The 23,781-nt window shown below is 33.5% G+C and overlaps 3 protein-coding genes across 3 annotated transcripts; all 3 read left to right on the forward strand.

The window, feature by feature from the left end:
• The first annotated feature begins 1,165 nt into the window (after positions 1-1,165).
• Positions 1,166-2,876, forward strand: LOC108763057 (cytochrome P450 9e2). The gene has a single exon (XM_018510364.1). It carries the CDS (start codon positions 1,258-1,260, stop codon positions 2,809-2,811), a length of 1,554 nt encoding a protein of 517 aa, XP_018365866.1. The 5' UTR covers positions 1,166-1,257; the 3' UTR covers positions 2,812-2,876.
• A 10,910-nt stretch (positions 2,877-13,786) lies between these two features.
• LOC108763064 (cytochrome P450 9e2-like) lies at positions 13,787-15,598 on the forward strand. The gene is made up of 2 exons (XM_018510378.1): positions 13,787-15,412; positions 15,531-15,598. Exon 1 carries the CDS (start codon positions 13,850-13,852, stop codon positions 15,389-15,391), a length of 1,542 nt encoding a protein of 513 aa, XP_018365880.1. The 5' UTR covers positions 13,787-13,849; the 3' UTR covers positions 15,392-15,412; positions 15,531-15,598.
• A 1,747-nt stretch (positions 15,599-17,345) lies between these two features.
• On the forward strand, positions 17,346-22,799 carry LOC108762647 (uncharacterized). The gene is made up of 3 exons (XM_018509727.1): positions 17,346-18,918; positions 21,039-22,549; positions 22,664-22,799. The coding sequence occupies exons 1-2, from the start codon at positions 17,447-17,449 to the stop codon at positions 22,525-22,527; spliced, it is 2,961 nt and encodes a 986-aa protein (XP_018365229.1). The 5' UTR covers positions 17,346-17,446; the 3' UTR covers positions 22,528-22,549; positions 22,664-22,799.
• The last annotated feature ends 982 nt before the right edge of the window (positions 22,800-23,781 follow it).

A 23,781-nucleotide genomic window follows, 5' to 3' on the forward strand; every position in this document is an offset into this window, starting at 1 on the left:
TTATCCAGATAACCTTATCCAGGAGATACCTCCATACTTTGGGAGATATCTCTTGGATAAAGTTATCTAGAGGTGAAGAAATTAGGCATTAATTCGTAATATACATAAAGATATATCTATATTAGTTTTTACTTTATAATTTATTTTTATATGCTATAATTGTTTTATTAATGTTATAAATTAGTCGAGGACTCTTACAAATTCAGTAATAACATAAAGATATACGGGCAAATAAGAGTCTAATTTTTTAAAAAAGAGAACTTATATAAACAGTAATAATAATATTTAAAAAGCATACATAAGAATTTATAAATGTCATTACATGTTTCGGCTCTGTTAATCAATCTAAATAAAAATTTTATAAAATTTTATTCTCATACAAACTGAATAACTTTTCATTATTTGTCAAATTAGAACAGAACATTTTCAATGGAATTGATTCAATTGATGCATTTTTTTTAATAAAATTGACATACACAATATATACAATAATTTATAAAGTAAATTCGAAGCAACATACTTTTATACATTACTTATTTTTTATCTTGTTCGATCCATCATTAAATGTTAATTTCAGTAAAAAATATTTTCAAACATCTTTTCATATATCTATCAAAATAAATAAAAGAACATAAAAGTTATATAGGCATATATTTCAGTCTTTAAATTGCACATTTAACATGGTCGTGTAAGCTTCTTTACCAATTTTCTACGGATTAGATTAGCAATTTAATATTATATATCTGTATATATACACACATATATATATATATGTATAATATATGTATATACATGTGCGTTTGTATATATGTATATGTATATATATATATATAGACACGCGCGCGCGCGTGTGTATGTTACATATGTGCAAACACACAGCATACACAATAATGATTTATTGATTTGTATCGAGTAAAGGTACCAACGCTGACTGATCTTACATAAAGTGCGTTCGGGGAAACCCTACTAGCGCTATTTGTGTCATTCTATCTTTATTGTCCATTGCACGTAAAACAAGAACAGAATAATACAAATAGCATGGATAGCGTCATCCAGAACACGTCCATAATGTCCTTGAAAGCATTTACTTCACATCGATCGCTGGTATATTGCGACGTAGGAACTACTGCAACGAGCAGTTGTACGTAACGACTCGTGCCAGCAGTATCGCTAGTGCTCTATATATAGTCAGTCACATTTCATCAACCGTTTAAAAAGAGATTATAGGAAGATCTTCTAATAACATCTGTTTGTGCCATGGAATATTGGTCGATATTACCATCGATAGTGATCGGTGTGATCAGCATTCATTATCTTTTTAAAAATTATAACTTTTTTAAAAGAAATGGTATTATACACTTACCGCCTCTTCCATTATTCGGATCCATGACATCGATGGTATTTCGTCGAATATCATTTTTCGATTTCATACTGAAGATATACAATTGCTATCCAAACGCAAAGTATTTTGGATTCTACTTCACGACAACTCCAGTCTTTCTGCTTCGCGATCTGGAACTCATTAAAACCGTACTTGTTAAAAATTTCGATGCATTTCCAGATCGTCGAGATTTCGTCTTTAACAATCCTATACTTGAAAAAAATTTGTTTTCTCTTCACGGAGAAAAATGGCGGAATGTGAGAAATCTGTTGAGTCCTTCTTTTACTTCCAGCAAAATGAAAATGATGTTCACATTGATGTCCGAATGTGTTATGAATTTTACAAAATTTCTGTCAACATTGTCAGCAGATAAAGGCGATATAAACATGAGAGACGTCTGCTCTAAATATACAACCGATGTCATTGCTACATGTGCATTTGGAATCCAACTCAACTCTATGAAAGATCCAACAAACAAATTCCATATTTACGGCAAGGAAGCGAATAACTTCACAGTTCTTCGCGGTATAAAGTTCTTTTTTCTTGGAACATTTCCAAGACTCGGACGAATTCTCAATTTGAAAATTATGAACGATTGTGTTTCGGACTTCTTCGAGGATATTATAAGAACTACAATCGCCACCCGTGACGCAGAACACATTACACGTCCGGATATGCTGCAGTTGATGATGAATATCAGAGACAAAGAAGGTCGTAGAAAACTAGACATCGATGACATGATTGCGCAAGCGTTCATCTTTTTCCTTGGCGGTTTCGAAACCAGTTCAACCGCAATGTGCTTCGCAGCTCACGAAATTGCAGCTAATCCAGAAATTCAGACGAAATTACAACAAGAAATCGACAAAGCTTTAGAAGAGTCGAATGGAGAAGTGTCTTACGAAACTATTAATCGGCTCGAATATTTAGATGCGGTGGTATGTGAGGCTCTTAGATTATATCCACCAGTCGCAGTCTTAGAAAGGATTTGCGAAAAAACTTTTGAATTACCACCCGCATTGCCGGATGAAAAACCTTTTATCATGAAAAAAGGTATGCTTGTTATGATTCCAGTTCTTGCAATCCATCGTGATGAAAAGTATTACGATAATCCGGAGAAATTTGTTCCACAAAGATTTTTAAACAACAAAATGCGTAATTCTTCATGTTATATGCCGTTTGGATTAGGACCGAGAATGTGTATAGGTTACAAATTTGCCATGTTGGAAGTCAAAGTCTTGCTTTTTCACTTATTAGCGCGATGTGAACTGAAACCATCTGTGAAAACTACGTTACCAATGAAATATCGCAAAGATACAATAGTAATGGTGCCGGAGAATGGATTTTGGTTGAATATTCAGCGTAGAAGAAATATGCATTCTGTATTGGAATCTACAGTAATGGGAGCCGCAGGAAACATTTCGAATACGTAGTAGTAACATAGTAACATACATTTTATAAAAAATTATAATTATTCTTTAGAGTGTTTTAAGGCATGGTACTTTTTAGCACCATTATTAAATTGGCGATCAACATTATTTGTAATGTTATTGGTAGCATTAATTCATTATTGTGTTTTAAGTCCGACAGACCTCGACGTGCAGTTTACAGAGCTGATTAATATATATAGAAATTTTCAATAATAATTTGGAAATATTAACATTATTTAACACAAACTAATGTTTTATTTACAAATATGAACATTATTTAGACTATTATAATGATCTGTTTTGATCGAAAGAGTATTCCTTGTTTTATTTGATTTAATTTTGTCGAACTAAATTTTACTTATTACTGAAGTTACATTTGTAATAAAAACTATGTTTGTAATAGAAATTATCCATGCATATTTATGAACACACATATTACAGTATTTTATGCAGTAATAATAACGTCAAGATTATATATTGTAATATTATTCAGTGCGAACATAAATAATTAATTAAAATTAATAAATTAATAGTTTTCTAACTCTAAAAATAACTTTGATGTAAATAAAATGTCTATATAAGCCTTCGCAGATGTTTTTTTTTTTTTTTTTAGTGCGTAAATTACACATTCATAAGAAATATAAGTATATAAATAATATAAAATATTTAATTATTTAGTATAAAACACATTAAATTTTTATTATAAACAACACATTTATCTAAAATAGTATATATCATTAAAAGGTTAATATTTAAAATTTTTTCGATTTGCCCAATCATTGAGTCATGTCTACCGTCTATCCACTAATACATTTATGTATCTTATGTATACGAAATTGCACAATGATTCTACATAATTTATTGCTTGGATATCAATATAGTCAACAGTTAATCATTTGTATTGACAAATTAATAATAGTAATGTAATTTGTATTGACAATAAGTAATAGTAATTATAAATGTCAAATTAAAACAAATTAAATACTTAATTTTATCAAATTGGTAAATAGCACACTGCGTAAAATTGTTACGTAGGTCTTGATATCTTTATCGACGCTATTGGTTTTGCATTAACAAGCAATGGTAGAAGAAAATGTAACGAATAAACGTAAAGATAAGAAATACAAAACATAAAATAGGTAATAACAAAGATTTTTATGTTTGTATATAATGCTATTTTATTATATTATTAATAAGATCATTTTTGACATATACAAAAAACCTAAACAAAAAAGCATATGTATATATTATAGAAGTAATAACGTAAGGCACATTTGAATTCAATCACTGACAATAAGAACTTAACAATAATACATCTTACATAGTGAATTATCATACGAAATTTCAAGATATAAGTAATTTGTATACTTTTATTAAAAAGTTAGCTCCATAATTGAAAAATTTTATAGCTGGATTTTTATTTTAGTTTGGAAACTATATCTTATAAAGTAATGATATAAAATTGAATTGACAAGTAAGATCGCATATATTGTGGATATTATTGTTTCATTGAAATTAATAAATAACGAACTATGGATTAAAATCTAATTGACTGAAAGATATCAAGTAATTTAAATATTATAGTATTAAGTTAAACTGACAAACTATAAGCGCAAATAATTTATAATATTATCTCTAATGTACTAATGTAATATTGAAGATGGCAATATTTAAGGCCGAAACGTTTATTTTTAGTTAATCACATGTCTTTTTATTATTTTTGTAAAATTTATGTCTATTTATTAATTTTTGTAAGTTTTATAATTTAATATATGTAATATATTTTCACTAACAAGATCTAGTGTGTCGCAAATGCTCAACCTTTGTAATTGTTTATTTCGTAGCCACGTATTTGATGACAATTTAGCTATATATATATATTTTTTCCGATTTTCAAAACCATTAACTGTGAGATGACAGAAAAGCTTTGTATTCCCGATCAATGACACTGACGGCATAACGTCATGGCCAGATAGATGCTCCTCTTTGTCATGGCAAGAACAAATCCGAAGTACTAATTTCAGTCGAAGATCATTGCCGGAGAGTACCTAGCGCCGGAGTTTACCGTAATTTTTTGTCGCCAGTCTGCTGCGCGTTTCATCTTTTATAAAAAAAAATTTCGAGCTCGATCAAGACTTTTCGATATCACGAAGAATGCACAATTTTCTCTCAAGTGTGCTCGTTAAAGATTCAGGAAAACTGCCGAGCATGCCGTATTATAGTAGAAAGCCATGGAAGAAGTCAAGGCTGCGACTGCGGTGTGCGTGCAACACTGCAACGTGCACGGCGCGTAATATTGGATGCGACCGTTTCACCGGACCTATCCGGCCAAGGCCGCACCACTTCCGAGAAAGGCCGTGACTTGTTCGTGCCGCGGTCTCGTTTCTATCAATCGACGGGCGCCAGTCGCAATGAGCGAAAGAGGTGAACGGGGTTGGGCAAAACTATACTTAACCCGCCGGGTTAAAGGCAGGTCCCTGGCTCGAGCGCGTGTCCCTGATTACAATGCACGAACGTGGTTCTCGATCCGCCGTCGTATGTCGGTTGTTAGTTTCGCGGAAATGTGCATCTCGCGTCGTGTTGCATCGAGGAAGTCTGTGTCCGCTAGTTCATCGCGCTTTCTCGAGACGCGAAAGTCGCGGGCTTGATTCACAATTCCGAGGAATCTTCTCGGAAATCTGTCGAGGAAGGTAACATTCATACTTTATAAATATAATAACCATGCGATTTTGACTCGTTTTGTGGGATTGATGATAATTTAATAAACGTAAAGGAGAGAAAATTACTGATTAATTAGCTGTTCAGTTCATATAGTGCTCGTTTTTCATTCCCTGTTATAAAGAATAGCATTGTAAATTATAGAAACTAGTAATAGAGACCTACTCCGTGGAAGAATTAAACGATTTGATAGTATCCAGTATTGATTTAAATCATTTATTGAGAAAAATTTATATATTTATAAGAAAATTTATTTAAATATAATTAAAAAAATTTTTTTAATTAATTTTTCAAATAAGCTTTAAGGAATTAAATTTTTGTAAAAATGTAATTAAATATTTATTTCGCTAAAATTCGTTGCGAAGAAATAACGAGAGAATTTGGATCTGACAAAGTTTAATCCGACTCGTGATGTTATATTTCGTTTTCAACTTTTTGTTTTACTTTTTAGATTCGATTTATCTTATCGCGAATTATTAGTGGGATTATTATCGATTTTGATATTCGGGGAGAACCCTTGTGGAAAGGATTAATCTCCGCCGTTCGGTTTTCTTTGCCTTTCTCACTAAGGATTTAAATGGAATCGTCAATCATTGGATTTATTGGGTTACCTCGTTAATTCCCTAAATTATCGTGCCGCGCCCCATTGTAGGGATTCTCAATTTTTCTTGTTGAAATGATATACGGTTTCACTTTGAGCATATCAAAACGTATTCATACTGCTTTATCGCCGCTAAAGGTCAGAAAAAATACAAGATTATTTCTGACTGCGGTCAATCGATTCACACAGTTCACAAAATTTGCTATTTATAATTTTTCGAGAATAATTAAGACGGTCAAAAAGTCAACTGTGATTAATGATTGCGTTTTAAGGCACTAATTCGATATCCGATTTTGCCCATGGGTCGGTATATACTTGAAAAATTGTCGGCTATCATCAACTAAACAATCAGATAATCAAAGCTAATCGTCGGCATCTCGATTACTCAAGTATGAGTGACAGAGAAAATATGGAACTATAATAAATTTCGTATTTGTATTTTATATATTTTAATATTCAAAAAATTATTTCTTAATGTAAGTGAAAAATATTATATACAAGATGAACTAATAGTGTAACTGGGAAAGGAATGATTCTACATAAATAAATAATATGGACAGAAATAATAGTTTACAGTTAGTTTGAGATCATTAAATCGAAACATATTTAAGTGCTCAAATCCAGCGAATATTTGAATTCGATTTTATCGAAAGCAAAACTTCACATGAAAAAATTTTATTCTATATGTTTTTGACTTATTTTTTCACGTAGCCTTATCCCCTTCCTATTTTTGTCACCAGTTCACTAATACCTTATGTCTTTATTTCTTTTTTATTGAATTGATACATATCATACCAAATATGATAGTAATCTAGTTTTAAAATACATACATTATTTCATTCTTTTTTAAATAATAGGAAAAAAGAAAATGAAATTTAATTGAGATTACGTGGTTAAATCAATGATTGAGATCGACATCTTTAAAGATAATTTTATTTATGTACATAGCCAACCTCAAAAGAATTATAACGATAGTAAATTAGTCTTAATAGAAATACGTTTTGCGTGTCGGTTCGTTTTATGTGTAAAACACTATAAAATTCTAGTTGTCGGAAAGATTTTTTGCAAGACGCCTTGGAGCGTTCCCGTGCGGTCTATTGTGAATTCTAACGAGACCTCGCACACACGAGCTAACGAGGGACGAAGCATCCGAGGGAACGTTACGGTCCAGCCCTAGACACAAAAAGTGCTCGAAAACGGTTGCAGCCACGGTTAGTACCGGTGGTTCTCCCATCCGGTCCGTGGTTCAGGACTCTAAGTGGCGGCATAGGTGCCTATAATAGGGCCCCTACGTCTGGCCCTTCAGGCTATTCTAGTTTTCTCCATGAATTCCGAGAGAGCGCCGGTAGATTCCACGATACGCCGTCATAACTCTTTCGCTCTTGCATTCGGCGAACCGATCGAGGCGTACGATTGATTTATCAGCCGAATTATGAGCTCTCGGACAGCGGCAGCTTTATGACGCTTAATCGCGCCCGCATATTTGCGCGCGATCGTAAAATCAATTTTTTAATGGCTAATCATTCCAATTAAAAGAATAATAACTGAGAAAAGTAGACATTGAGTATTTATTGGATAATATATGTGAATTCTTATTCGAGGTACAGACTAAACAAGGAATGTAGCAAAACTTTTTCGTAATTCCAAGTTCTGTATTATTTTAATAATCGGATAGTCTATGAATGATCATTTAATTCTGTAAACTAATTTCAGTCAGCATAAAATACATCGAATTACATTAATATGACTAAAAATGTTACATAATATTAGAGAGAATTACATGATATTATAAAGGTTGCTAAACAATAAAAAGACACTCTGTACAATACAATGATCGTACATGTAGCTTAAATTGCCAAAACAGATTTAGCTAGAAAATTCTTAAATTGGCCGAGCCTGCATCAATGTGCGGTCATTAGAATTCGAGCAAAGAAGAGGGGAAAGATGAGTGTGGCAGATACGACCAATCTGGGCGAACCTATACATCACTATGGTGACCAATTTAGGAGCATCGTTCCTAGTTCTTCGAAGGGCGAACTCGTTTAGCGAGAAGAACTACCGCAGGCAGGAAAGGAGAAATTGCAGTAGAGAAAGCCCAACACGCACAGAGATTACGGAGAGTGTTCATTGGATTTTATTATTTAATGAAAATATTGTATTATACCTTTATAAAAATATTATATTATTGAAACAATGGGAAACGCCGAGATTCCACTAAGGAACAAACATTTTTCGTGAAATTTTTCAGACATTTCTCTCACATAATTCTGATCAAACTCCTTTGTATACTACAATGGAACGTAATATTTTGTTTAATATAATCTTACTTACGAAAGAGAAAGAGAGAGAGAGAGAGAGAGAGAGAGGGGGAGAGAAGACAATTAGGTTGCGACTGCTGCAACTCTGAAAATCTATTGAAAATCAGAATAATTTTTCATCGTATTCGCGGCTCTCGGCAATGAGTTAAGCGGTGTTAAAAAGACTTGACACGCATCTGTGCACATTCACGCAACGACACCACCCGGAACGACTCCCTCGCCGCGCGTACCTACTTATGTGCAAATTCACCTGCGGGGCACGAGACTCGCCTGCAGGTACACTCTCGCGGGACACTCGTATACACGCGCGTGAGGAAAGGCTGCGTGTTTACGTGTATACCTCAGGATGACGTGCGCGTACTCCGGCGAAGTGTGTGCCGCACTTATAAACGTCCGTTTGCCGGTGCAGTCTACGGTGGCCTTGGCTCAATGTCGCATACCTGCCAGCCTGTGCTGCCGGCCAAGCATGTGACTACGTTCCTACGGACTGTACAACCTTCGTGCGCGCACGAATGCACTTCTGCGCTACGTGGCTGGCGTGAAATAGCCCGCCGCGCTGCGGCATGAGAGGACAGCTTGTGGAGCGGCGATGCGAGGTTTACTCGGGTCAGCCGAGGGGTCAGCGTACGTGAAACAAACTTAGCCGCGGTGGCAGATGGATTCTGGCCGCTATTTGTCACGATCCCCGCGGGAGCTGAGGTGTATATATGTTGTTTAGATCCATTTATTAATCCCGAGAATACTCGCGCGGCTTCTTCTTTTTTTCTCGGTTACACTCACTACTTTTGATCAATAATAGAGTAATAAAGATAATATTTCTTATCACTAAGCCGAATTTTCTATTACTATCTAAAAGGTAGTCTTTCTCAAGGAATACACCAAGTCAAGAGAAAGTCAAAATGACTTTATTTTGATACTATAAAAATATTGATCTTGTGTTCCAAAATTTAACTGTTTATTGACGTTAAAAATCAAAATAAAGTCATTTTGATTTTTTGTTGACTTTTATATGTTCTTTGATTCTTTACAATGATATTATTTGCGGCTCCGCAATTACCGTTTTTTTTATAATATATAATGAAATTAAGATTGAATCTTTGCAACATAATCGTAGACTTTAACAAAATTTCAATTTGGAGCTCTATGTTACACCAAGATATGTCACATATTTAATATTCCGTGAGCTGCCAGTTTATAAAAAATAATAATATACATAATAAAGTCACATAAAGCGCCAAACATATTTTGCAGTAATTAATAAATCGCTAGTTCTCTCCATTACGTTGCTTTTACTTTAAATATCGATGCAAGCAGGTGCTATGCGTAGGCGATGCACACAGTATACGGGATAATTTCCACAAGAGGAGGACATTTATCGTAGAAGTGTTCTGTTGAATCGACTCTCGACCATCGAGTCGTTCGAGGAGTGTTTTTTATTTCAACTGTTACGATGGCATCAATCATTCTAAAATAATAGCCAGAAAGGAGATTGGGTAGTAGTTAGAGAACACGAGACAATGTGCTTTCTGGGGAAAAGTAATACGAGAGCTGGCTTATCCGTAAATCTATGTAATTTATTCGCGATCTGAGCCACGACCGATGCAATTTTAATTTTACGACCGGCTTCGATTTTTCACGTATACACGCGCGTGCATACGCGTGCCCTCTTGTGCGAATAGCCCGTATAAGTACACGCGAAAGGGTTATTCGAAGGAAAGTGAGGCTGGACCACCGGCGCACATCATTAACATACCGATCGCCAAACTCGCTCAGGTGCCGAGTCAAAATGTTATGCATGGCGCACGATAATTACAGCAGATGTGGTGGCGGAGCAAGTCGAGGATTCTTATTAACCGTCGTTAATCCTATGTTGGTGGAATAGTGGTAGCAAGAAAGCGTTTATGATACAGGCCGCATACCTCCGAATCCGAATTGCCGTGAGGGAATAATCACGCAAAAGAATAAGCGGCTACGAACACCGATTTGAAAGCATCACTCCGGTGTATAATCGGACGATGCCTCGTTAATCGATACGTCTGATTATCAATTTAAATAGACGGAAACCTTTTAAACTGGAAATTATTCAGTGTTTATCAGAAAGAATATACTATATATTGATAGAATATTTTTTAATTAAAATTAATTAAAATAAATCAAGTCAATAGTTTTGTTGCTCTAAAAATAAATACAAGTAAAATGTCTACGTGGATTTTCGTGGTTTCAATGCGTAAATAAGGCGATAAGGTATAATTCGCAAATAATTGAAATGTATTTGCCAAGTGAAGTTAACTGCAAATTTAGTAATGCGTAAATATTCATTTTGATTGCATTTCAATTGCGATTGTTTGCGATTATATATGTTATTTGAAGATTTAATGATTTTATTTGCTCAACAGTATCAATAGCTGTAAAGTATTTTTCTCATAAACATTTATATCTGACTTGAAAATGAGAAATTAGTGTATCGCTTCGGGGGTTATTACTACTGTCTACGTCCTAACATCCCGTTATACGTACTCGCAACTGTACCGGATATGGAGAGCGTGAAATGATTATAGATCTGTCGCTTTGGGCCTGCCAAATTACAGGCCTCAGGGACGAGACGCATACGTGAAGAAACGTAATGCGTTCGCGGATGAATGCGAGCGGATACGCACTTGTGTATACATGTGTGCTAAATAAGATCAGGCGGAAACGGTAGTGCGTGGATAAGAGCACGGGATTATTTTGCTTCAGAACAGATTGTGGCCTACACGCAAAAGATATTTTATTCGCATGAATTGTAATGAAAGACGCTTGATTGCGTGTTCACGCGATTACTTCGGGGGATATACTTTAGAAAATAAAATAGTTTTAAGAATCTAATTACAATTAATATCTATAGTAGGAAACAAAATAATTCTAAAAACCTAATTAAAATTAATATTAGGTGTTAAACTTAATTCCTGCCGTTTTTCGTCTCCAAAATTGATTTGTTTCGAAGGGAAATACCTTAATCAAAGTATTATTAATAAAGTATTATTATTAGTTAGTAATAAAGTAGAAAATGGAGGAAATTATTTTGATTAAGGTATTCATTCATCTTCCCTTCGAAACAAATCAATTTTGGAGACGAAAAACGGCAGGAATTAAGTTCAACACCTAATATATTAGACAATAAGTTGATATAATTAATTTATAATCTAATATTTTCTTTATTTTATTCCATGTATATTATTATACTCTATTCACTCTGTTTTATCGTTACTGCAAACTGAACAATCTGCAGTTTGATAAAGCTAAAGTGCTATAGCGGATCTATACATAGTCTACGCCCTCGCCGATTCCTTTTCGCTCTCTCACCGCTATCAACATGCGCATTTGCTATTGTCGACTAATGTATAGGTGAATGGGGAACCGGCACACTGCGGAGGGAACTTCCGCAGCTCCAATTCTACGGTGCAGATCACCGTTTTATCGCGTAACAATAACGGAAGACGAAGAAGGCGATATGGCGAAAAGAGAGACGCGCAGCCGACTACGACTTCCGCGTAAGAAGTTATTAATTGCGGCCCTCGTTAACGGAATCGCGATTGTACGAACGTGTGCGAAAAGAATGAAAGTCGAACAACCGCGCGAGAGTTGCGTCACTGCCCGCAATCCGCAGTGACGTGTGAGAAACCACTTTTAGTAAACCCGCTATCCGAAAATCAACCGCGATCGACACGCAACAGTAGCTTGCGGAAAGCACAAATGCGACAATCCACTGTTTCAGATCGTTAGTTTCTCAGAACTGTTTTTAGATTACGCAGGTGACGATAATTTCTCTACGTGATAATTACGAAACCGGTTCACTGGTACACCAGACTTTCGTAACGGTTTTGTTTGCTCATTTGTGATAAATTTTCTCTTTATTACATCTATGTACTACATAATTTTAGATTTTTATGAATAGATTTTTATGAATGAATCCTACAATAATTTTAGATTTTTATGAATGAATAACAGAATCTCTGTTCTCTTGATTAAGGCATCTATCTCTCTTTGTTCAGGTACATTATACCGTTTGTTTCAATAAAGCCTTTTTTATAATTACGAAATATATTGTACAATTCAAAATTCGCAATTGTATCAGTGATAAAAATAGTCTGAGTTTCAACCATAATTTCTGTTAACGACGACAATAATTTAGCAATGTTACGTACTACATTAATCCGAGTACCGGAAAAGTAGCGTACCGTTGGGACGATAAGTATTCTCAAGCACCGTGATTGTGTACTCTCATTGGAATGTAGAAGGGTTCTTAACCATTAATTAAATTAACGCTCGAGTAAGCAGGAGATACGAGAAGGAAGCGAAATGGCTCTCGTCCTCCTCTCTCACTCGTTCAATTGGCAAGACGGAAGAATAGACGAACAAATGATGAGCAGTCATGCAAACGACACAAGAAGAATCAGTAGGAATCTTTTAATCTCTGTCTAATCGATTGATTATCTGATTTATCAATTGCTGTTCATAAACTGTTAAATATGTATATGTAAGTTTTTTAATCCATAAATCTGTTACATCTGTATATGCAAATACTACTGAGTTACAGACGTATACATGTGTAAATCTGCGTAGGTAGATTTGCTAAATCAATAAATTGCTTCGTCTAAATTTATTCGTCGAGCCATAAAATTCTCTTTCTCTAACGTTACGTTAAACAATCTAAAATTAAATTAATCATACACACGCGAACTCTCCTCCTCTCTTTGCTCTTTCATTTATGTTCTTTATCAAGAAACCAAGCAGACAAAATTATGTACCGAATACGATTTTCATTGATAAAGAGCATAAAACGCGTTAAGGTACAGCAAATCCTGGAATTTACCGGAAGTTACACGAAACGCAGATTATTATCGATGAGATAAACGACGATGATCGTCGCCAGTGGAGTGAAAGTCGACCTGTATCTCCACCTTTGATTCCGTAAATCTACCGTTCATTATCATATTTCCCTCAGCCATTTACATTCTTCTTGAATAAAATTACCGACGACGAGATCATAAAAAGGATAACTGAACGTTCAGCTCGCGAAGTACGATTGTTTTTTTAGATTTTTTTATGCCATTCATTTGTTAATATTATAACCAGTTAAAGGAAAAGATACTACTGATACTAACGCTATTAGTCGTTCTCCCTTTAACCTCTATTAGTCGTAAAACAAAGACAGAGTAACATTGATAGCGTCGTTTAGAACACACCCACAATGCTTGAAAACATTTACTTTACAAAGATTACTAGTATATTACGCGATAGGAGCTGTTGTGACGAGCAGTAGTACGCTACGACTCGCGGCAGCAGTATCGCTCTGTCAGTCACATTTTATCAAACGTTTAAAAAGAGATTGTAGAAAGTTCTTCTAATAACATCTGTTTGTGCAATGGAATATTGGTCGATATTATTATCGATAGTGATCGGTGTGATCAGCATTAATTATCTTTTTAAAAATTTTAATTTCTTTAAAAGAAATGGTATTATACACATGCCGCCTGTTCTATTATTTGGATCCGCGATGTCGGTTTTATTCCGTCGAATCTCATTCTTTGATTTCATGTTGAAGATATACAATTTCAATCCAAACGCAAAGTATTATGGATTGTACTTTACGACAACTCCAGTCTTCTTACTTCGCGATCTCGAACTCATTAAAACTGTTCTTGTTAAAAATTTCGATGCATTTCCAGATCGTCTTGGTTTTGCCGACGTTAACGATTCTTTATTTAAGAAAAATTTGTTTTCTCTTCGTGGAGAAAAATGGCGGAATGTGAGGAATCTGTTGAGTCCTTCTTTTACTTCCAGCAAGATGAAAATGATGTTCACGTTGATGTCGGAATGTGCTGTGGATTTTGCAAAATTTCTGTCGACATCATCAGCGGATAAAGTCGATATAAACATGAAAGACGTCTGCTCTAAATATACAAACGACGTCATCGCTACATGTGCATTTGGAATCAAAGTCGATTCTATGAAGGATCCAATGAATAAATTCTATATTTACGGCAAGGAGGCCAGTAACTTCAGAGGAGTCATTCGCAGTATAAAGTTCTTTTTTGTTGGGACGTTTCCGACACTTGGGCGAATTCTCAATATAAAATTTATGGACGATTATTTGACGAATTTCTTTAAGGATATTATAAGAACTACAATCGCAACTCGCGACGCAGAACACATTTCACGTCCGGATATGCTACAGTTAATGATGGATATCAGAGGCAAAGAAGGTCGTAGAGAATTAGACATCGACGACATGACTGCGCAAGCGTTCATCTTTTTCCTCGGCGGTTTCGAGACCAGTTCCACTGCAATGTGCTTCGCAGCTCACGAAATTGCAGTTAATCCAGAAATTCAGTTGAAATTACAACAAGAGATCGATAAAGCTTTGGAGGAGTCGAACGGAGAAGTGTCTTCTGAAGTTATAAATCGGCTCGAATATTTAGATGCGGTAATAAGTGAGGCTCTCAGATTATATCCACCAATGGCACTCTTAGAAAGGATATGTGAAAAAACTTTTGAATTACCATCCGCATTGCCGGACGAGAAACCTTTTATCATGAAGAAAGGTATTCTTGTTTGGATTCCTATTCTTGCAATCCATCATGATGAAAAGTATTACGACAATCCGAAGAAATTTGATCCAAAAAGATTTTTAAACAACAAGATCAACAATTCTTCGAATTATATACCATTCGGATTAGGACCGAGAATGTGCATAGCTAATAGGTTTGCCATACTGGAAATCAAAGTCTTGTTGTTTCACTTATTAGCGCGATGTGAGCTGAAACCTTCTGCAAAAACTACGTCCCCAATACAATTTGGCAAAGATTTCATGATAATGCCTAAGAATGGATTCTGGTTGAATATTCAACATAGAAAAAATATGCATCCTGTACCGGAGTCTACTCCTGTACTAATGGATAGTTAAGCATCAGCAAACATTCAAATGGTAATAATACAGATATTATAAAAAAATTACAGTCATCAATTCTTTGAAATATTTTAAAATTTATTTTTATCATCGTTATTAAATTGACGATTATTGTAATGTGTAATGTTATTTCCAGCTTCAATTCATGATTTAAGAGTCTGCATTGGCGTGTACTGTATAGAACTGATTAATGTATTTACTTAATTTCAACAGTGATTTGTAAATATTAACATTATCAAGGATAAACTGTGTTATTTACAAATATGAGTAATGTTTAATGAAATTATAGTTAGATATCCGTTTCAACCGAATAAAGAATTACTCTTTCTATTTGATTTATTCTCATTGGTCTAAATTCAACTTATCAAAAAAAGTAAATTTTAATAAAAATTACTTTTGTAATCGAAATTACACATACACATTCATGAACGTATTATAGTATTATATAAAATAATAATGAAATTAACATTATATTTTAAAATTATATATGTTAATTATTAGTTAATAAGTTAATAGTTAATAGTTCTACAACTTCAAAAACAAATCCAGTACAAGTAAAATGCCTATATGAGTCTGTGCAGTTGTTAGAGCGTAAACAATATATTTTTAGCGCGATGAAACGTAATTCGCTAATAATATAATTACCAAGCGAAGTTTACTGCAGGCCGGTGAATAAACATTTTACTTTATTGAATTAATAATTAGTATTACTAAAATACAGTTGTGTGTGTGTGTGTGTGAAATATAATATAGCAAAAATAAAATCAGAACAGACTATAGCAATTTCTATTTATATGATTGAATTTGTTTTTTCAGTGCGATATATTTTTATAACACATTGATATAAATTTTTTAAAAAGAAATAGCAGAAAATGCGATAAAGAATGTGTTTAGGCTATACGATATTTATTATTAACATTTATTAATATTTACTAATACTCTTAGTAATACCATGATTTTTTAAAATGTATGTACTCGCGTGGGGATCAATTGACCTATATTTTAATTAATTTATTTTTACGTGTAAATCAATTTTTTTGTTACTTATAAATAACTTTAAATTAAGACACGTTATCAACAAAAAATAATAACTTTTAAGGATTAAAAATTAGGAGCCGTCTATGTTTTTAAAACATATTCCTTTACGTAATATTTTGGTCAGTTAATTCATAACTTTCACAATGAAAAGAAATTACTATATTTTAATGAATATTTTTGCAATTGTAAATAGACATTTTTACTTACATTTTTTACGATAAGTAATACTTACTCAATGGTAGTTAAATTAAATTAATGATTCTTGTTTCAAACTATACAAGATATTAATTCAATCATGCATATATGACAGTTTTGTTTTCAACTTCAATTCTTGAGTACAATGCTTATTAAGTAATCGAGTGAATTGAATGATTGTTAAAACGACATATGCTCACTAACATGATGTAATAGGAACCAAGGTCAAAATGATTTCTAATTAACTATGATAGAATCAAAGATAAAAATTAATTATTGCAAGACAGTAGAAGACTTTTTCAATCACAATCAGTTTAGTTCTATATCTACACACGAGCCCTTTGTAAAAACTTACCCGACACTCTGGTGTGCGTGCGGGCGCGCGCGCGCGCTCGTGTTCTGTGTGTGTGTGTGTGTACACATATATATGTGTTACATATGTGCAACCATACATAACAATGATTTATTGGTTTGCGTCGATCAAAGAATCAACGCTGATGATCTTACATAAGGTGCGTTAAAAGAAACGATACTACTGATACTAGCGCTATTTGCGTCGTTCTCCCTTTACCGTCTATTAGATATGTAAAACAAAGACGGAGTAACATTGATAGCGTCATCTTGAACACACCCACAATTCTTGCAAACATTTACTTTACTACGATCACTAGTATATTACGCGATAGGAGCTGCTGTGACGAGCAGTAGTACGCTACGACTCGCGTCAGCAATACCGCTAGTGTTCTGTGTATAGTCAGTTACATTTTACCAAACGTTTAAAAAGAGATTGTTGGAAGATCTTCTAATACTGTTTGTGCCATGGAATACTGGTCGATATTATTATCGATAGTGATCGGTGTGATCAGCATTCATTATCTTTTTAGAAATTTTAATTTTTTTAAAAGAAATGGTATTATACACATGCCGCCTGTTCCATTATTTGGATCCGCGATGCCGGTTGTATTTCGTCGAATGTCATTCTTTGATTTCATGTGGAAGATATACAATTTCAATACAAACGCAAAGTATTTTGGAATGTACTTCACGACAACTCCAGTCTTCTTCCTTCGCGATCTCGAACTCATTAAAACTGTCCTTGTAAAAAATTTCGAGGCATTTCCAGATCGTCGTGGTTTCGCCGACTTTAACGATTCTTTATGTAAGAAAAATTTGTTTTCTCTTCGTGGAGAAAAATGGCGGAATGTGAGGAATCTGTTGAGTCCCTCTTTTACATCCAGCAAGATGAAAATGATGTTTTCGTTGATGTCCGAGTGTGCTGTAGATTTTGCAAAATTTCTGTCGACATCATCAGCGGATAAAGTCGATATAAACATGAAAGACGTCTGCTCTAAATATACAAACGACGTCATCGCTACATGTGCATTTGGAATCAAAGTCGATTCTATGAAGGATCCAATGAATAAATTCTATATTTACGGCAAGGAGGCCAGTAACTTCAGAGGAGTCATTCGCAGTATAAAGTTCTTTTTTGTTGGGACGTTTCCGACACTTGGGCGAATTCTCAATATAAAATTTATGGACGATTATTTGACGAATTTCTTTAAGGATATTATAAGAACTACAATCGCAACTCGCGACGCAGAACACATTTCACGTCCGGATATGCTACAGTTAATGATGGATATCAGAGGCAAAGAAGGTCGTAGAGAATTAGACATCGACGACATGACTGCGCAAGCGTTCATCTTTTTCCTCGGCGGTTTCGAGACCAGTTCAACTGCAATGTGCTTCGCAGCTCACGAAATAGCAGCTAATCCAGAAATTCAGTTGAAATTACAACAAGAGATCGATAAAGTTTTGGAGGAATCGAACGGAGAAGTGTCTTATGAAGTTATTAATCGTCTCGAATATTTAGATGCGGTGATAAGTGAGGCTCTTAGATTATATCCACCAGTCACAGCCTTAGAAAGAATATGTGAAAAATCTTTTGAGTTACCACCCGCATTGCCGGACGAGAAACCTTTTATCATGAAGAAAGGTATGATTGTTTGGATTCCCGTTCTTGCAATCCATCATGATGAAAAGTATTATGACAATCCAAAGAAATTTGATCCAGAAAGATTTTTAAACAATAAGATAAACAGTTCTTCGAATTATATGCCATTCGGATTAGGACCGAGAATGTGCATAGCTAACAGGTTTGCCGTGCTGGAAGTCAAAGTATTGTTGTTTCACTTATTAGCGCGATGTGAGCTGAAACCTTCTGCAAAAACTACATCCCCAATACAATTTTGCAAAGATTTCATGATAATGCCGAAAAATGGATTCTGGTTAAATATTCAGCGTAGAAAAAATATGCATCCTGTATTGGAGTCTACTCCAGTAGTAATGGATAGTTAAGCCTCAGAAAACATTTTAAATGGTAATAATGCAGATATTATAAACGAATTACAGTTATCAATTCTTTGAAATATTAAAAAATACATTTTTATAATCATTATTAAATTGACGACTATTGTAATGTGTAATGTTATTTCCAGCTTCAATTCATGATTTAAGAGTCCGCATTGGCGTGTACTGTATAGAACTGATTAATGTATTTACATAATTTTAACAGTGATTTGTAAATATTAACATTATCAAGGATAAACTGTGTTATTTACAAATATGAGTAATGTTAAATAAAATTATAAATATCCGTTTCAACCGAATAAAGGATTACTTTCTCTATTTGATTTATTCTCATTGGTCTAAATTCAACTTATTAAAAAAATTACATTTTAATAAAAATTACTTTTGTAATCGAAATTACACATACACCTTCATGAACGTATACGTATTATAGTATTATATAAAATAATAATGAAATTAACATTATATTTTAAAATTATATATTGCGAATGTCAATTATTTAAGTTAATAAGTTCATGGTTAATATTTTTACAACTACAAAATCAAATCCAAAAAAAGTAAAATGCCTATAAAATCCAAAACAAGTAAAATGCCTATATGAGTCTGCGCAGTTGTTTGAACCTAAACTATATATTTTTAATGCGATGGAACATAATTCGCCAACAATATACTTACCAAGCGAAGTTAACTGGAGGGCGGTATATAAGTATTTTACGTTATTGAATTAATAATTATTATTACTGAAATATTGTTGAAATATAATTTAGCAAAAATAGAATCAGAACAGATTGCAGCAATTTCTATTTATATGATTGAATTTGTTTTTTCCGTGCAATATATTTTTATAACACTTTGATATAAATTTTTTAAAAAGAAATAGAAGAAAACGCGATAAGGAATGTGTTTAGGCTACACGATATATATTATTAATATTTATTAATATTTATTAATACCCTTAGTAATATCGTGATTTTTTTAAATGTATGTGCTCGCGTTTTTTGTTATTTATAAATATCTATAAACTAAGACACGTTATCAACAAAAAATAAGAACTTTTAAGGTTTAAAAATTAGAAGATATCCATGTTCTTAAATATATTCCTTTACGTAATATTTTGATCAGTTAATTCATAACTTTCACAATGAAAAGAAATTACTATATTTTAATGAATATTTTTGCAATTGTAAATAAACTTACATTTTTACGATAAGTAATATGTACTCAATGGTAGTTAAATTAAATTAATGATTCTTGTTCAAACTACACGTAAGATATTTATTCAATCATGCATATTACAGTTTTATTTTCAACTTCATTTCTTGAGTACAATGTTTTTCAAGTAATCGAATGAATTGAATGATTGTCACAACGACATATTCTCACTAACATGATGTAACAAGAACCAAGGTCAAAATAATTTCTAATTAACTATGATAGAATGAAAGATAAAAATAAAATATTGCAAGATATTAGAGGACTTTTTGACTCATAATCAGTTTAGTTCACTATAATCTACACACGAGCCCTTTGTCAAAACTTACCCGACACTCTGTCTGTGCGTGCGAGCGCGCGCGCGCGTGTGTACACATATATATTTTTTACATATGTGCAACCATACAGCATACATAACAATGATTTATTGGTGTGCATCGATCAAAGTATCAACTCTGATTGATCTTATATAAGGTGTATTCCAGGAAATAGTACCGCTGTTTGTGTTACTCTACCTTAATCGTCCATTAGCAAAACAAGGACAGAGTAACACAAATAGCACGGATAGCGTCATCGCGAAGCAATCCATAATGTAGCTTGGAAGCATTTACTTCACAACGAGTATATTACGAGATGGGAACTGCTGTACCGAGCAGTTCTACGTAGCGACTCGTGTCAGCAGTATCGCTAGTGCTCTATGTATAATCAGTCACATATTATCAGACGTTTACAAAGAAATTGTTGAAAATAACATTTTTTAAATAACATCCGTTTGTGCTATGGAATATTGGTCGATATTATTATCGATAGGGTTCGGAGTGATCAGCATTTATTATCTTTTTAAAAATTATAACTTTTTTAAAAGAAATGGTATTATACACTTACCGCCTTTTCCATTATTCGGATCAACGACATCGATGGTATTTCGTCGAATATCATTTTTCGATTTCATGATGAAGATATACAATTGCTATCCAAACGCAAAGTATTTTGGATTCTACTTCACGACAACTCCAGTCTTTCTGCTTCGCGATCTGGAACTCATTAAAACCGTCCTTGTTAAAAATTTCGATGCATTTCCAGATCGTCGTGGTTTCGCCGACTTTAACAATCCTTTATTTGAAAAAAATTTGTTTTCTCTTCACGGAGAAAAATGGCGGAACGTGAGGAATCTGTTGAGTCCTTCTTTTACTTCCAGCAAGATGAAAATGATGTTCACGTTGATGTCCGAATGTGCTGTGGATTTTGCAAAATTTCTGTCAACATTAGCAGCAGATAAAGGCGATATAAACATGAAAGACGTCTGCTCTAAATATACAACTGACGTCATTGCTACATGTGCATTTGGAATCAAAGTTAACTCTATGAAAGATCCAACAAACAAATTCTATATTAACGGCAAGGAAGCGAGTAACTTCACAGGAGTCCTTCGTGGTATAAAGTTCTTTTTTCTTGGAACATTTCCAAGACTCGGGAAAATTCTCCATTTGAAAATAATGAACGATTATGTTTCGGACTTCTTCAAGGATATTATAAGGACTACAATCGCCACCCGTGACGCAGAACACATTACACGTCCGGATATGCTGCAGTTGATGATGAATATCAGAGGCAAAGAAGGTCGTAGAGAACTAGACATCGATGACATGACTGCGCAAGCGTTCATCTTTTTCCTTGGCGGTTTCGAAACCAGTTCAACCGCAATGTGTTTCGCAGCTCACGAAATTGCAGCTAATCCAGAAATTCAGACGAAATTACAACAAGAAATCGACCAGGTTTTAGAGGAGTCGAACGGAGAAGTGTCTTACGAAGCTATTAATCGGCTCGAATATTTAGATGCGGTGATATGTGAGGCTCTTAGATTATATCCACCAGTCGCCGCATTAGAAAGGATATGCGAAAATACTTTTGAGTTACCTTCCGCATTGCCGGGCCAGAAACCTTTTATCATAAAAAAGGGTATGCTTGTTTGGATTCCAGTTCTTGCAATCCATCGTGATGAAAATTATTACGATAATTCGGAGAAATTTGATCCAAATAGATTTTTAAACAACAAGATGCACAATTCTTCGAGTTATATGCCATTCGGATTAGGACCGAGAATGTGTATAGCTAACAGATTTGCCATGTTGGAAGTCAAAGTCTTGTTATTTCATTTATTAGCGCAATGTGAACTGAAACCATCTGTAAAAACTCCGTCGCCAATAAAATTCTGCAAAGATCTAATAATGATGCCGGAGAATGGATTCTGGTTAAATATTCAGCGTAGAAAAAATATGCATTCTGTACAGGAATCTACAATAATGGATAGTTAGGCTTCAGAAAACATTTCAAATGGTAATAATGCAGTTCTTATAAAAAAAACTACAGTTATCAATTCTTTAGTGTTTTAAATTTTATTTTTATGATCATTATTAAATTGACGATTATAATGTGTCATATTATTTCCAGCTTCAATTCATGTTTGTGATTTAAGTCCGACAAACCTCATCGACGCGCAATTTATAGAACTGAGTAATGCATTTACAAATTTTCAACTGTTATTTGCAAATATTAACATTATCAAAGACGAACTGTGTTATTTAAATACGAGTATTACTTAACATTATCGAGATCCTTTTTAACCGAAAAAAGGATTGTCTTTTCATTTGATTTATTCTTCTTGGTCTAAATTAAACTTATTAAAAAAATTATATTTAAATTAAAATTATGTTTGTAATAGAAATTCAAATGTACCTTAATGAATGTGTACATATTATAATATTGTATAAAATAATAATGAAATCAATATATATTAAAATTATTGTTAATGTTAATAATTAGTTAATAAGTTAATAGTTTTGTAAACCCACGAATAAATCCATTACAAATAAAACGCCTATGTAATCCTTCGCAGTTGTTAATACGTAAATTGTATATTTATATGACGATGAGACATAATTCGCTAACAGTATACTTACTAATCGAAGTTAACTGTAGGCTGGTATATGCACTTTACTTTAATGGCTTAATAATAATTTATATTAAGGTGCCTCTCGACATAAGTCAACTTTGCACATATTCATTAAATTGGTCTACATTTATGGATAGTTATGCATGTCATGTATCGGTATGTGTAATATTTAATAATCTTACATACATTGGCTATACATTATATCGCCTGGAGGTACTTTTACTGAAATTTTTCAAATATCATTTAACAAAAATAAAATCGGGACAGTTTGTAGCAATTTCTATTTATTTATATGATCTCATTTGTTTTCTCCGTTTAATGTTTTTTAATAATTTATTAATGTATTTTTATAAAAATAAACCGGATGAAACACGATATTGAAAGCGTGTAGGCTATAGGATATATATTATTACTCTTAGTAATAGCCTGACTTTTCTTAACGTAAGTGCTCGCGTGAGGGTCAATTGACCTATATTTTAATTAATTAATTTTTTTCGTGTAAACCAATTTCTTATTTTTACTTATAAATAGTTATAAACTAAAACACGTTTCAACAGAAAATAATAATTTTTAACAGTTAGAAATTAGAAGAAAACTATATTTTAAAATATATTTC

Source organism: Trachymyrmex cornetzi, unplaced genomic scaffold (assembly GCF_001594075.2).
Source record: "Trachymyrmex cornetzi isolate Tcor2-1 unplaced genomic scaffold, Tcor1.1 scaffold11, whole genome shotgun sequence".
Classification (NCBI taxonomy): Eukaryota; Metazoa; Arthropoda; class Insecta; order Hymenoptera; family Formicidae; genus Trachymyrmex; species Trachymyrmex cornetzi.

Bases quoted from the DNA above. Each gene is read 5' to 3' on its own strand.
- LOC108762647 (XM_018509727.1), top strand. From the start codon at position 17,447: ATGGAATACTGGTCGATATTATTATCGATAGTGATCGGTGTGATCAGC. The intron at 18,919-21,038 runs GTTAAATATTCA...CGGAGTGATCAG, and splicing joins ATGCCGAAAAATGGATTCTG to CATTTATTATCTTTTTAAAA.
- LOC108763057 (XM_018510364.1), top strand. From the start codon at position 1,258: ATGGAATATTGGTCGATATTACCATCGATAGTGATCGGTGTGATCAGC.
- LOC108763064 (XM_018510378.1), top strand. From the start codon at position 13,850: ATGGAATATTGGTCGATATTATTATCGATAGTGATCGGTGTGATCAGC.